The sequence below is a fragment of the Mobula hypostoma genome, chromosome 22, assembly GCF_963921235.1.
Source record: "Mobula hypostoma chromosome 22, sMobHyp1.1, whole genome shotgun sequence".
NCBI classification, from domain to species: domain Eukaryota; kingdom Metazoa; phylum Chordata; class Chondrichthyes; order Myliobatiformes; family Myliobatidae; genus Mobula; species Mobula hypostoma.
In genome coordinates this window covers 35,320,109-35,335,329 of record NC_086118.1, presented here as the reverse complement: position 1 = coordinate 35,335,329, position 15,221 = coordinate 35,320,109, and the positions used below count along the sequence as shown (strand labels likewise).

The window sequence follows — 15,221 nt, the reverse complement described above, 5'->3', positions numbered from 1 at the left end:
ATCTAAAACCCTGCTACGTGCCTCTGGTGAAGAGTAAACCTGCAACCTCGAGGACAGTGAGGAAATGGTCGGAGGAGGTTTATGAGGCGCTCCAGGGTTGTTTTGAGGTGACAGACTGGCAGGCACTCTGTGAGCCACATGGAGAGGATATTGATGGGCTCACAGAGTGCATCACTGATTACATCAACTTCTGTGTGGACTGTAATGTTCCGACAACAACTGTCCTTTGTTATTCAAATAACAAGCCATGGGTAACAAAGGACATTAAGGACATCCTGAATGCTAAAAAGAGGTCGTTTAAAGATGGAAATAGGGAGGAGCTGAGGGCAATACAGAGGGACCTGAAAGCCAGGATCAGGGAGGCTAAAGACAGGTACAGGAGGAAGCTTGAGTGGAAACTCCAGCAGAACAACATGAGAGAGGTCTGGAGTGGGATGAGGACCATCACTGGGTTCCGGCAAACTAGCAACAGAGGAGCTGAAGGCAGTGTGGACAGGGCCAACGAACTTAACCTGTTCTTTAACAGATTTGACATTGTGGTCCCTGCCCATCCCCCACGTGAGTCATCTGTTGGTCCCCAACCAACACATATTCCACTCTCCCTTCCTACCCCTCCTCACAGTCCCCCACCCTGCTCTCATGACTATACCCCTTTCCCACACAAAACCACCACGGTGGGCTTCACAGCTGAACAGGTGAGAAGACAGCTGAAACGTCTCAACCCGAGCAAGGCTGCAGGACCGGATGGTGTCACTACCAGGGTGCTCAAATCCTGTGCCCCTCAGCTATGTGGAGTACTTCGCCATGTCTTCAGCCTGAGCCTGAGGCTCTGGAGGGTTCCTGTGCTGTGGAAGAAGTCCGGCCTCGTCCCTGTGCTGAAGATGCCGTGCCCCAGCAGCCTCAATGACTACAGACCGGTGACGTTGACATCCCACATCATGAAGACTCTGGAGAGACTTGTTCTGGAGCTTCTCCGGCCTGTGGTCAGGCCACACTTAGATCCCCTCCAGTTCGCCTACCAGCCCCGACTAGGACTTGAGGATGCTATCGTCTACCTGCTGAACCGTGTCTACGCCCACCTGGACAAGCCAGCGAGCACTGTGAGGGTCATGTTTTTTGACTTCTCCAGTGCGTTTAACACCATCCACCCTGCTCTGCTCGGGGAGAAGCTGACAGCGATGCAGGTGGATGTTTCCCTGGTATCATGGATTCTTGATTACCTGACTGGCAGACCACAGTACATGTGCTTGCAACACTGTGTGTCTGACAGAGTGATCAGCAGCACTGGGGCTCCACAGGGGACTGTCTTGTCTCCCTTTCTCTTCACCATTTACACCTCGGACTTCAACTACTGCACAGAGTCTTGTCATCTTCAAAAGTTTTCTGATGACTCTGCCATAGTTGGATGCATCAGCAAGGGAGATGAGGCTGAGTACAGGGCTGCGGTAGGAAACTTTGTCACATGGTGTGAGCAGAATTATCTGCAGCTTAATGTGAAAAAGACTAAGGAGCTGGTGGTAGACCTGAGGAGAGCTAAGGTACCGGCAACCCCTGTTTCCATCCAGGGGGTCAGTGTGGACATGGTGGAGGATTACAAATACCTGGGGATACGAATTGACAATAAACTGGACTGGTCAAAGAACACTGAGGCTGTCTACAAGAAGGGTCAGAGTCGTCTCTATTTCCTAAGGAGACTGAGGTCCTTTAACATCTGCCGGACGATGTTGAGGATGTTCTACAAGTCTCTGGTGGTCAGTGCTATCATGTTTGCTGTTGTGTGCTGGGGCAGCAGGCTGAGAGTAGCAGACACCAACAGAATCAACAAACTCATTCGTAAGGCCAGTGATGTTGTGGGGATGGAACTGGACTCTGAGAGTGGTGTCTAAACTGAGGATGCTGTCCAAGTTGCATGCCATCTTGGACAATGTGTCTCCCATCCACTACATCAGGGATCCCCAACCTTTTTTGCACTGCAGACCGGTTTAATATTGACAATATTCTTGCGGACCGGCCGACCTGGGGGGGGGGGGGGGGGGTCGGGGTTGCCAACGGACAAGAGTAGCAGTCAAATACGTTGTGTTTACCCCGAGAAGGACTACAATTGCCATGAAGCCTTGTGCAGGCACCAGTGCACATGCATGTACCTGCCGATTTTTTTTTCTCTCTGCAAATCGGTTTTGGCCATTCTGTTTGGTGGGGGGGTGTTAATCACGACCGGAATATAGGTGATAAGTGGCTAATACACTCAATTTCGTTTCTAGAAGGGTTTATCTAACAAATTTAATATTAAACACACCGCCTATTTTCCTCTCATGAATACGGTGATAAGTCAGTTATCAGGGAGGACAGTGGAGCTTGAAGTAAGTGTTGAACGAACTTCCAGTAGAAGTGGTAGAGGCAGGTTGGATATTATCATTTAAAGAAAAATTGGATAGGTATATGGACAGGAAAGGAATGGAGGGTTATGGGCTGTGTGCAGGTCGGTGGGACTAGGTGAGAGTAGCGTTCGGCATGGACTAGATGGGCCAAGATTGCCTGTTTCTGTGCTGTAATTGTTATATGGTTATATAAGTAAGTCAATAGCATCATAACATTTGAAGTAACGTTTGGATATTAAACACACAGCACATTTTTATGAACATATAAAATCATTGCAACACACCAATATTGCGGAATTAATGGGAGCCCTGGGCTTGTTTCCCTGCAACAAGACGGTGCCATCGAGGGGTGATGGGACATCTTGATCCGGAATGCTGGCAGAGATGTTATGTCAAACATACTTTTCATCCCACCATCATTTGCAAGCTGGAGGAGTTGATCTCCTTCCCATGCTGACATGGATGACACGCAGGTAATGACCTCGCGTGCGTTCAAGCTCAACAGTGGGTGTGACGGAATGAGGAAAGGTGCAGCTGACTCGTATCGCCAAATCATATCGTTTCCTTACAGCCCGGTAGCGCATGCTCTGCGGCCCGGTGGTTGGGGACCGCTGCACTACATAATGTACTGGTTGGGCACAGGAGTACATTCAGCCAGAGACTCATTCCACCGAGATGCAACACGGAGCGTCATAGGAAGTCATTCCTGCCTGTGGCCATCAAACTTTACAACTCCTCCCTTGGAGGGTCAGACACCCTGAGCCAATAAGCTGGTCCTGGACTTATTTCCTGGCATAATTTACGTATTACTATTTAACTATTAGCAACACACATCAAAGTTGCTGAACGCAGCAGGCCAGGCAGCATCTCTAGGAAGAGGTACAGTCGACGTTTTGGACCGAGACCCTTCGTCAGGACTAACTGAAGGAAGAGTTAGAAAGAGATTTGAAAGTGGGAGGGGGAGATCCGTTATTTATTTTTATACACATATTCTTTCTCTCACTCTCCTTTTTCTCCCTCTGACTATACCCCTTGCCCATCCTCTGGGTCCCCCCCACCCCGTCTTTCTCCCTGGGCCTCCTGTCCCATGATCCTCTCATATCCCCTTTGCCAATCACCTGTCCAGCTCTTGGCTCCATCCCTCCCCCTCCTGTCTTCTCCTATCATTTTGGATTTCCCCCTCCCCCTCCCACTTTCAAATCTCTTTCTAACTCTTCCTTCAGTTAGTCCTGACGAAGGGTCTCGGCCCGAAACGTCGACTGTACCTCTTCCTAGAGATGCTGCCTGGCCTGCTGCGTTCACCAGCAACTTTGTGTGTTGCTTGAATTTCCAGCATCTGCAAAATTCCTGTTGTTTGATTATTTAACTATTTATGGTTTTATTACTATTTAATTATTTATGGTGCAACTGTAACGAAAATCAATTTCCCCTGGGATCAATAAAGTATGACTATGACTATGGAGAGGATGGTTCTTAAAGAGGGGAAGTCTAGGACCAGAGGGCATAGCCTCAGAATAGAAGGATGTCTCTTTAGAACAGATAAGGAATTTCTTTGACTAGAGAGTGGTGAATCTGTGGAATTCATTGCCACAGATGGCTGTGGAGGCCAATGTCATTGGGTATATTTGAAGCGGAGGTTGTTAAAGATTCTTGGTTATTAAGAGTGTCAAAAGTTTTGGGGATAAGGCAGGAAAATGGTATCTGAGAAGAATTTCTGCTCCTATATCTTATGGTCTTAAGTCTTCAATGAAATGTACCTCGTCATCATGAACAACTTGCAGGAAATGTTTTCAATTAACTTCAGTTGAATAATGGCATCCATTTGTGATTGTTCAGGTTTATAGAAATTGAAGTAGGCCATTACCCCCCTGCCCCCACCAGATGTTGAGCTTCTTGTATGGTTGGAGCTGCATTTAACCAGGCAATTGGAAATCACATTTCTGACTTGTACTCTGTAATTAGTGAAGGGTTTTGCATGCAAGGTGCATCATTCACTGCACAATTTTTGGTCTCTAAGCTCCTTTGTATTTATTTTTGACAGGTCCTTGAGTTTCAATTAATGATACCTAGATTGTTGATGAACAGGTACTTGGTGATGGTATTTATAAGGGGATGTGGTTAGACCTGAGTTGGTGATGGTCATTGCTTGGCCTTTTGTGGTGTTGACTCCTTCTTGCAATTTATCAGTGCTTGTCTGCGTATTGTCCAGGTCTTTCAACATGCAGGCATGAACTGCCTTTTACTGAGTTGTAAAAGGGAACTGAATATCAACTATTCTGTTCAAGGCAGGTAACTGAAGCAACAGATTGGTTGGGCCTAGGATACTATCCTGATACCTGGGAGTTGAGATGCTTGACTATCCACAACTACTTTCCTTTGTGAAGAGTAAGGATCTAGCAATTAAGACTGCTTTCCTCCTGATAACTATTGAATTATTTTGGAGAGCAAGTTTCATTTAAAAGCATCACAAATGATACCTTCAAAAATAATGGAAGGTAAATTGGACAGTAAGTGACTGGATTAGATTAGTTCACAAGATGCAAGGCAGCACATGTATATCATAAACATTACAATAATTACCTTACACTTATTATAGTGGGATTTGGTAGCTGTGGCGTACCAGTGAAGGGAGTAAACCTTTTAGTGTACTTTGGCATTGAGCAACCTGAGTTGGTGGAGTGGACTGAAACCCTGTCAAGTGGAGAATATTCCATCACAGTTTTGTATAAGTTACTGGTGAGTATGAAGGGTGACCGTTGTGCCACAGAATGGCTAGCTTCCAATCTCTTACAGTTATAGTAATGTTCCCCCATGAAATACTTTTTATGTATAAAGTTCATGAGATTTTATATCTATCTCGATGTAGATTACATACACATGTCTGTAAAATAATGTGATTTATTGGTTTTCAGTTGATGGCTGTTAAAATCAAAACTGTTAATCATTACTTCTAACAGAATGTGATGTAATAAGCATTACATTATCTCAGATAATGGATGTTGAACTGATCAAGAACTGTAAAACAAATCTCAAAGCTCTGCCTGTTGTATTCTCAATTCTGCTCTGGGCTACCTGCATTTATGGCCAATTTCAGGGCAGCAATTCTTCAAGCCGATGCCTGTTTTAGATTGAATATGTGAATTGAGATGGGCATGTAGCTGGATAGACTTTAACCTGAGTTAGGTTCTTGGACTGATCTTGTTTGTGTGACTAACTGAATCACGGCTGTTTTGCTAATCAGTCTAAATGGCACTATTCCGAACCTGTACCAAGCCCATTTTGTGAATTTTTGTCTGTTATTAATAACAGTGGGGGGAAAAAAAAATATTTTTTCCAGAAGGGATACTAACCCAACATTTGTAAAAGAGAATTGCCCTCCTTGCAAACCATAATCTGTCAGATCCTGAAGTAATACAAACTTGAAGACATTGAATACAAACTTCCTTATTCTTATTTGCTCCATCTACTTGAATGCCATTTACATTTCCCCCGTTTCTGTGTTTTGGTTCTGTGGAACCTACATTTGGCTCTGCTGGTGTTTTTTTTAAATGAAGAGAACTAATTTTTAATTTTAAACATATTTCTGTTCAATTCTGCCTCATTCGTCCCAGTAGCAAGCAATTAGAACTTCTCTGGTTCTCTCTCTCTCTCCCCCCCCCGCCCCCATAACTTAAAATTCCTTCATGCATTATAACTTATTTGTAAAGCTGCTCTGTTCAAGATAATGGTATTTTTCTTCAAATGTAGCACTTGGAATTAAGCATGGTATTCAATTGAGGATTAATTAGTAATTTTAAAACTATTTGGCAAAACCTAATTTTGTATTTCTACTTCAGAAGATTTTGTTGGGACTGTCTTTTCCATTAGCTTTAATTATTTCTTTTGTTTATACAAGGATATCAATTGTTTGTCTTTTTCTTAACTGCGTGGAAAATAGAAGAAAATTAATTTTTACTTTGAATTTGAGAAGGTTTCTTAATGAACTTCATGGTTTGGTTTAAGACATTGTCTATAACTAATTCTATGATTTTTAATTTTAAAATCATTTTTATCCTTTTTAGGTGCATTAATTTGGAACAGTGAAGTAAGGATTGCCGAAGAAATGGCTGCAACAGATAATATGCTTCATGAACTGTAATTTTGCTACAGAAATTTTAACTTTGTGTTTCAACATTGCCTTGCGCTCCAAGTGTGGATTCTGGCTGTATGAAGAATTAATTTCTCTTTTATGGCAGACAGTTGAAGACAATATTATTTTGTTCATCTAGAGGAAATTTCAGTATACTTGTGTTATCATCACCTACATTTGGAAAATGCCAATCTTGAAACAGTTAGTGGCCAGCTCCAGCCAGTCTAAACGTCGCTCCCGCGTGGACTTGACTGCAGATATGATCAGTGCACCTCTTGGTGATTTCCGCCACACAATGCATGTGGGTCGTGGAGGTGATGTCTTTGGAGACACATCGTTCCTTTCTAGCAAGGTTGGAGCAACAGCTGCTGCTCCTGCTGAAGCAACCCCTAAACCAGGTTTGCTCTCTCGGAAATTCAGAAGCAGCAGTAAGCGGTCTCAGTCTGTAACACGCGTTGACAAGCAGGATATACTGACACAAAGTGATTCTGCTTTTTTTGTGAAAAATGCAGTATCCCTTCCTCAGCTAAATGATAAGATTGTGGAGCCTACTAATCAATTGGCAAAGAGCCTTTCGTCAAGCCCCCTGAAAAAGCTTACAAATGAAGACACTGAAAATAAACCTGTTAATGGAGCTGCTGGTGGAGTTGACAGTAAATCTATGGAATATCAAGATGAGAGAGATTTTGGAGATATCTCAGACCTTCCCACATCTCTGTCCAGTGGTGGGTTTCCACTGACACATGCTGAGTCCATCATGTCCTTCCATGTCGATCTTGGTCCTTCAATGCTTGGTGACATTTTAAGTGTTATGGAAAAAGATACCTGGGAAAATAATACTGATCTTGGTTTGGGAGAAGCCAAGGAAGGTGACTATTCAAATTTCAAGAAGATGACTACAGGAAAGTTTGTGGAGGATTCCTCAAAATCAGCAACTAGTTTGCCAAGTACTGTTAAAGGTGTTGCATATAGCCCAGGTTCTGGTAGTTGCTTATCACAAGGTAGTGGCTCTGTGTCAAGTTTGGCATCTGGGACAACAGAAGAGATGCAGTCAGTTTATGAAGGAGTTAGTCATGGAAATACAGATAGCGTGAAAAATACTGGTGAATCCACAGATGCCTTCAAAGAGGAAGAAAATGAAGGTGAGGAATTTACCTTCATGGACGAAGAGGATGAAATCCGTGTATAAAAATTGGCCTTCAATATAATTATTGACTTTAAAGAGCAAGATGAAATTTACCTGACCTAGCATTTGCTGAGTTAATGAAGCATGGCAGGATTGCACTAGACTTTTACACCACAGACTCAAAATTCTTTCTGTAATAAAAGCTGTAACCAAAACTCTCCAGTCCACATAAACTAGCAGTATGTGCAGGTACTCTTCATGACTTTGCTTGTTTTGGTTGAGCAGAATAAATTACATAAAATGCACATCCCAAGTAGTGCAAGTAATTTTTGTGGTACCATTTGTAGATAGTGCATACCATTGTTGATCTTGCATTGTTGACTGTAAATATTGTGATCAAAAATGATATGCCCCAAAAGATGTGGTTTATCTACCTTTTCTGTAGTGTGCCTTTAGAAATTTTGCTTTAGGGTGCTCCCAAGCTTTCAGTTGCTTCTTTCTTTCTGCCTCCCTGTTGTTCATTTGGTAATTTTAGGGTAGATCTTTATATATGCATATAATGTCCTGTGTAGGGGTAGATACACATCGCCAACATGTTGGATGCCAGATTTTACAAATTTTAAGATAGTGCAATTAATTTTTTTCAACAGGTGTTTGATTTAAATCTGTCTTGAAACCTGCCATCCAGAAGCATGATGGCTTGTGACTATTTTTGCCAAGTTAAATGAAAGTGGGTCAATTTTACCATTAAAGGAAATTAACTTTTAAAAAAAAATTCCAATATAGTATCTTGTGAAGTGTTTCAGTATTAAGCATTCTTATAGATCCAGCATCCATTCCATAAATGAGTATATTTCCTGGCACTTGATTAACTGTGAAACATTTATGATGTTGCATAAATGTAAATTTGTTTAATCGTTAATAATGAGAAGTTCATTTTGAAACACTTAACATCTTTTTAAGACTAATAGTTTCCTGTCAATTGTTTCATGCCCAACTCATCATTTTTTTTGCATTTATGTCCAAGCATCACTTTTCACCAAGTAGTTCTTAAAGCTACATTTTGCACATTCCATTGAGATTTGGGAATTTTGCATCAACATAGCACTATACCAGTTTATGGAATTAAGTGGAAGGGATTTTTCAAATCTTCCTTTTGCTTAGGATATATGTTTGGCTAAAGATTTAATTTATTTTTCAAGATGTTTGACATTTAGGACTTTGGGGTGTTTTAACAGCTTGCTTTACTATAGTTCAAACAAAATAATTGAGATGAAAGGTAACATATACTTGTGTGCATAGAATAAATCAATTGTGGGCAAACTTCAAGATGTGTATCTAAATTATGCCTCTGCATTCTTGAAGCATTTTGATGAATTTGCAAGTAGAAACTCTAGTGTTTTGTAGGTACAATTTTAGCATTAATGTATAAATACTCTCATTTAAATGGCAAATCTGGAACTTATAAAATATTATTGCAGGCATTATACTGAATTTACATGTCTATCTTGAAACAAGTTTTCAATGCAAGATAACCTAGCAATGAAAATGTGGATATTTTAGTTTCCACCACCTGGTGCGTTTGTAGTCAAAGGATTGTAATGAGAGCAAATTATTTCTACAGAAAAACACTAACCACTACTTTATCACTAATTTCAATAGATCATATTAGTTTTATTTGCACTTTTATAACATTGGGGTTAAATAATAACCCATTCAGGAGTGGTAGCATTTGAAAATTTGAAAACATCACTACCTGTCCTCGTTCCACCACATCCCAGTTGTTTAATTATGAAGTGGAACAAAACATAAGCAATGCTTCCATCAGAAAAATGGATATTTCTTCTTAATATATACAAATCGGGCTCCGGCGGTACTTTCTGAGCTGCCTGAAGCTTGGTGTTGCGCGAAGCTGCTCAAGTGGACTGCTGGGAGAAGATCCAAAATTGCTTTTGGTACATTGTATTAACATGTGGTGTTTGGGTTGGAGGGAAGCGTGCAGGGTGACACAAATATCTGATCCTTTTGTAATCTTTGCACTCAGTCATGCGTATCTCTTCTGAAGGAGCCCTTTTGATGTGGTTTGGGCTGATTTCTGGTGACTGAGGGCAAACATCCCTTTTGCAATATTTTAAGTCCCATCTGCAATGCAACTTTGTCATACAGTTAATTACCAAGCATAGTGAAATATTGCAGTGATATTTATTATTTTGGCATTGCTTTGAGTTCACATGGTTTTTCTTGTTATTTGAATTGAGATGGAGAACTAAACCCATTCATCTATAAATAACACTAGTATTTGTCATTATCTAAACTTCCTTTGCACTACAATAATGTTTGCCTTACTTTAGTGTAATGGAATCCTAATACTTGTTAATTTGATTTTAAATCGACCTGCATCTGAAAAAGCTCTCCAATGAAACATTACATGTCATGCTACACAATTTGAGTTACCCAAAGGCAGCAGTCTGAAGAGTGCCTTGTGCATTTTTTCCAACTGCTTTCATTATAACACAGTTAAATGCAATCCTGGTTGAGGATAGGTTCTTCTCATTAAATGGCCAGATATGGTGGCACACAACATGCTGCTTTATCTTTTTTATTGAATATTTATACCATTTTATACGGTGTGTAAAGGCCTCAATGTTGGAATGTAAATGAAGCAGGTCACTAGAAAGCTGTGCAGCAGCATGGTTACTTTAATGTTTGTAAGCAAGTGTGTTTGTTAGTCACTGACCTGCTTTTGAGTGGTACAATGTAAAATTTTGATCAACACATTGTTTTGTTCAGTACACATGTTAGACAATGCTCAGATTCAAGCTGGCAGCTGTGCTAACAGCTGGAGAGTTGCATTAACTGCATGCTTAATAGGAAATGTGAAGGTCAACAGTTCCTTCTTTTAGGCAACTCCCAAATATTGACACTAATTTGTTTCTTCACAAGAGCTGAGATCAGATTATTTGATGCAGTGCTAATTGTATACTTTGTGTAATTTAGCCTCTATTCTGAATGCATTTCATTGTGTTTTAGAAAGTTCTATGCGTAAATTGCAGATTTCTGTTCTACGATCCCAGCTGCAGAACATAAAACTATTTTCTTTTTTAAAGTTCTTCCAGCTACAAATGTGATTGTACAATATAGTGATTTGTTGTGGAGAAAGAAAATGTGACCAGAGGATCCCAGCAAAAAGGTTGTAATGGTGTTCTTGTGTGTTTTTGTTCGCTGGTTTGTCTGATTTTTTAAATTTCATTTTTTGTACATCTTGTGCAAATGCTGGTGATCTGAAATGTACTCAGCAAGTAGGTATCTGTGATTTTTGATGTTTTGAATATGTACTGTTCAGAGCATATTAATGCATGGATAATGGACTGTGTTCTTGTACTCTAGATATGCAGGCTGACCTCCCAGGTACAGTTGCTGATGATGCAGAAAAACAGAGGGGTTGAATAGAGGTGACATTGTTAGAATATTTTTACTGTCAATAACTTGATTTGGGAAAATTGAAGAAAAGCAAATATTCAGAAAAGACAATAGTTTTTGCATTGGTATCAAATGAGGCCTAGAATGTAATGCACAAATGATTCGAAATATACCACTAAAGTGATTTTGTAAAAATAAAATTGCACATGACCTATTTTGCTAGTAGTATTTTAATCCAATTGTGTGCCAAATATTTAAAGGAATCTTATTGCTAAACAAAACTACAGTTATGAAGTGCTGTCTTCTATATGCTGTCAATCATACTTAAATACAGAGGTATTACATAGTGTCTACGTTGACTGCTCACTGTGTATGATTTTCTATGTAAAAATGAATGTAAATAAACTGACATCTTATTTTAAAGGTTTTATTTTTGAAATGCGTTGGTTTAGAACTCAAGTAATACTATCACTGACTTCACAAAACAACCTGATATTTTCACATATTATCACATCATTGTAACAGTATTCAATAATTTGATTCATCTGATTTTTTTTAGTTAATAAACTGCCAGCAAATTGGTTTCTTTACCTTGTCTATTGTGAATTGTTTTACTCTTCATCAGTGAATTTCAGTTAGTTACCTATTACTGATAAAAGTCATGTCGTTAGGGATGGAGAAAAAAAAATCACAAAACATCCATCATTTGAGCAGGATAAGTTTGGCCAATGTTCAGAAATTCACTTTCCAGCAAGGTCATCTGCTGAAATTGAACTCGAAATTTCTAGTTGTCATGGTTTTAAATTCTTTTGGACGTGATCCAAATTTTGAAACCATAGGCAATGAGGAAGCCAGAGGATCCATTTTCATAGTACTGTATTCTCATCTCAAGTCCAACTTCATGACTGAGCTCATGCTGTGGGGTTGGAGATTGTGCACAGTTGGGTTGAAGTTCATGCACTGTGGAGATGTAGTACATGTAAACTGAAACCCTGGCTGTTTTCTAATCAAATTTACAAGCCCTAAAAAATAGTAGGAGAACTCATTTTGTGGGATTATAAATAGAGGAGAGAGCAGTTATGCTGGCATTTATGTATTTTGGATTGAGAGGTGGAGATACATGCCAATCATTAGTTTCTCCTGATGCCAATCCCTATATGCATTAGGATTTTGTGAAACTTAATCGCCTAACATTTATGCCTAGACTGTATGAGCCAATGATCTAATCAATTGCACCCTTGTGGAGAAAATATTCTGATGAATCTGAGTGAGGCCCTGGAAGACAAGGTGTTTCTGGCACAATTTCAGCAGAGTGGTGGAATAGTCTGGTATTTCCTAAGGAGAATATTTATTGCTCTTGAACTACAGCAGACTGAGGTAGAAGAGAGCTAATGTTTTAACATCTAATTCGTATGTTACAGCTGATTTGAACTGTACTTTCAAATCTGGGCAACTGCTGTTGCTAGCAACTTGGATTTTTGCTTGTAGATGTGTCAGTACATCTCACCAAGTATGTCATGACCTGCAGCAATGTGTGAAAGGGGAGATTATTAGTTGATGATCTCCACCCTGTAGGTGTGATACGAGAAATTACCATATCTACACAAGAACCCAGTATCTCAATTGTTGGTTGGCTGCTCCTTGTCATTATTTCATCTACTTAGCACATTCACTAGTATTCTCTTGTAAAATGATAAACTTGATTATTCCTATTAACTCTTATAGTCCCTGCAGTTACTTATGTCTGTCACTATTTTGTTTAATTTAAATATTTTACCCACCTGCCATATTAACTGTCTATTTTCCAAAAAAAATGGGTCCAGTTTACTCGTATTAAAATTAAAACAAACCATTCCTAAACCTTGCTCTCATTAGCCATGAAATGTATGGTGCCACCAGGAATATTGGCTCGGTGAACTACAGGACATGCAGGTGTATGCGCTGCCAGATGAGCTGATTGCTAACATCGTTCAGAGTTTGCCAGTGATAGCAAATGGCAGAGGACAATGTGTTGTAGCAGGGCTATGCAATACGCAAATGGCAGAATTTTCTTTTGAAAATCCAGTTCGGGTATTGAAATCTCTTAAGGTAGAGAATTCTTGATTTGGTTTACTGAGTGTTTCTGGCATTTTAAGTTTTATGTATCAAAAGGGATATAAGAGTCAATATTTAAGAACATTGTAACTAATGTCGGGGGAATTTTGCAAAAGGGTGGAAACTAGGGGTGTCCGGGGATTGTTTAATGTTTTTCTAAATTTGCTTGGACTAACTTTATCATGTATGTAAATTTCTCTTATTAAACTTGAATTTGGTCTCTGCTGTTTAATACTTTCTTGAATCTTTTAACTTGTCTTTGATAAAAGCTATTTCTAACCTTAATATTGATACACATTTTTGTGAAATGTGAATGGTGGTTCCTCCCTGACAAGTTTTGTATTTAACACTTTGCCAATTACATTATTGAAAACAAACCCTTCTGATCATATACTTTTTAACTTTCATACAGCAGACTCAATGTTAAAATGACTTTTATTTTGATCTAGCTCCCACCTTTACATTAACAGTTTTCAGTCCAAGGGCAAGTCCTCATGCTCAAAATTTATGCTTCTGTAATTGCTAATAAGAAAAATTGATAATTTAAAATGCTGTTGCATGCAGGACCAAGCTATGCTGAAGCAGGTTGCCATTTGCCTAAACACTGACAAGGCTCCAGCTTGAATTAACTACTGTAATGCATTTTGGAACATTCTTGTGCATTGAAGACTTTTGAGAAAACTTTATGTATTCAGGTTAAGGAATAACAAATCTTATTTCAAATTGTAGAATCATGTTTTTATTCTGGGTTTTAAAAACATTGTGCAAACAAAGTTTTTATAATGTAAGTTAATGAAAATGTGCTTATTAAAAGAGTCTTGGAAGAAAAATCAAGTACAAAAACTGTTTGCTTACCAGTTGGCATCATGACTACATTACATTCAAGTCCTTTACGGAGGTACAAAGCTATTGTAATGGTGAGCAGAATTTGAGATTAATTAATCTGAATGAACTATCCACATAGTTTACATATCAAAATGATTGAATGGAATTTGTATTTACCAACTCCTTAGTGCAATTCTGATACAAAGCAATCTACATTGATGGACTAGATTATTCTGTATCCAGCGTGCTGCTCCAGTTTGCTTTTTGCATGTACTTAAATATTGAGGGCCCGCCAAGCTGACCTTCCAAACTTGAGACATACTATACGCAGGCCCCAGTTGGAGTCATTTGATTTTTTAATTTGAATGGCTTCTGAATAATTAAAATATTTAAAATGCATGGAATGCAAGCATTTAAGTAAACCATATACATTACAGTAACACCAAACAAATGAATTGCTCTTTAGCCCTTGTTTAAAGAGGACAGATGTAAAATGCGTGCTGTTTCTATTTTCAGCATGCCACTGGACAAAGTGCACTGACCTCAGTTGCTTGGGGCTTATATGCAGTTATCTACACGTGCATGAAAATTTAAGATGCTCTCTATAATTAGCTTTTGTTTTCTAAGAAGCTGCAGTCCATTAGTTTCATAATTTGTTTAATGATATTAACATAACTAGGACTAGTGGAAAGATTAATCTAAAAATGTATTTGGTTCATAACCAAAATTTAATCTGATAAACAACTGTGTTTTATATACCTACTTCTGAATTGTATGAACATTTCTGAATACTTGCCTATCTGTAAGAGTGTAACTAGAATGGAGAAATCCAATTTTATATTTTCATTGTTGTGACTTTGGAACAATGTTCCAGAAAACAATATTTGAACTAAATTGAATTGGCCAAGGCAATATTTGCTATGATCTTAAAACATAGAAAAGAATATCAATAATTTTAATGAGCTAATCTGATATGATCTATATTTGCAGAATCGCATTTCTGTTTTGTGTAAAATTACAAGTTTCAAGTCCTGTTGCGGTCCTGACTCAATGTTTACAATTCCTTTCCCTACTACAGCTACTGCTCAACCTGCTGAGTTCCGCTAGCAGGTTTTTGCTGAGAATTTTTCCTCTCTGGTGGGTTTATAATTGCATTTTTGTTCTTTTGGCGAGGGAGCAATATCCTTTAAGGACTGACATTGAATATTAGATGGTCCTATTAGTCCACTGAATAAATACATAATTGATG

At 39.1% G+C, this 15,221-nt stretch overlaps 1 protein-coding gene across 5 annotated transcripts in view; it reads left to right on the top strand.

The window, feature by feature from the left end:
• Nucleotides 1-13,771, top strand: part of cdc42ep4b (CDC42 effector protein (Rho GTPase binding) 4b) — a 29,700-nt gene extending 15,929 nt beyond the window's left edge. For all 5 annotated transcript variants that reach the window (XM_063074450.1, XM_063074448.1, XM_063074449.1 and 2 more), the window contains exon 2: nucleotides 6,440-13,771. In XM_063074450.1, the coding sequence (XP_062930520.1) occupies nucleotides 6,692-7,696 (1,005 nt within the window). In that variant the 5' untranslated portion in view covers nucleotides 6,440-6,691 and the 3' untranslated portion in view covers nucleotides 7,697-13,771. The remainder of the gene's footprint in view (nucleotides 1-6,439) is intronic.
• Nucleotides 13,772-15,221: the final 1,450 nt, after the last annotated feature.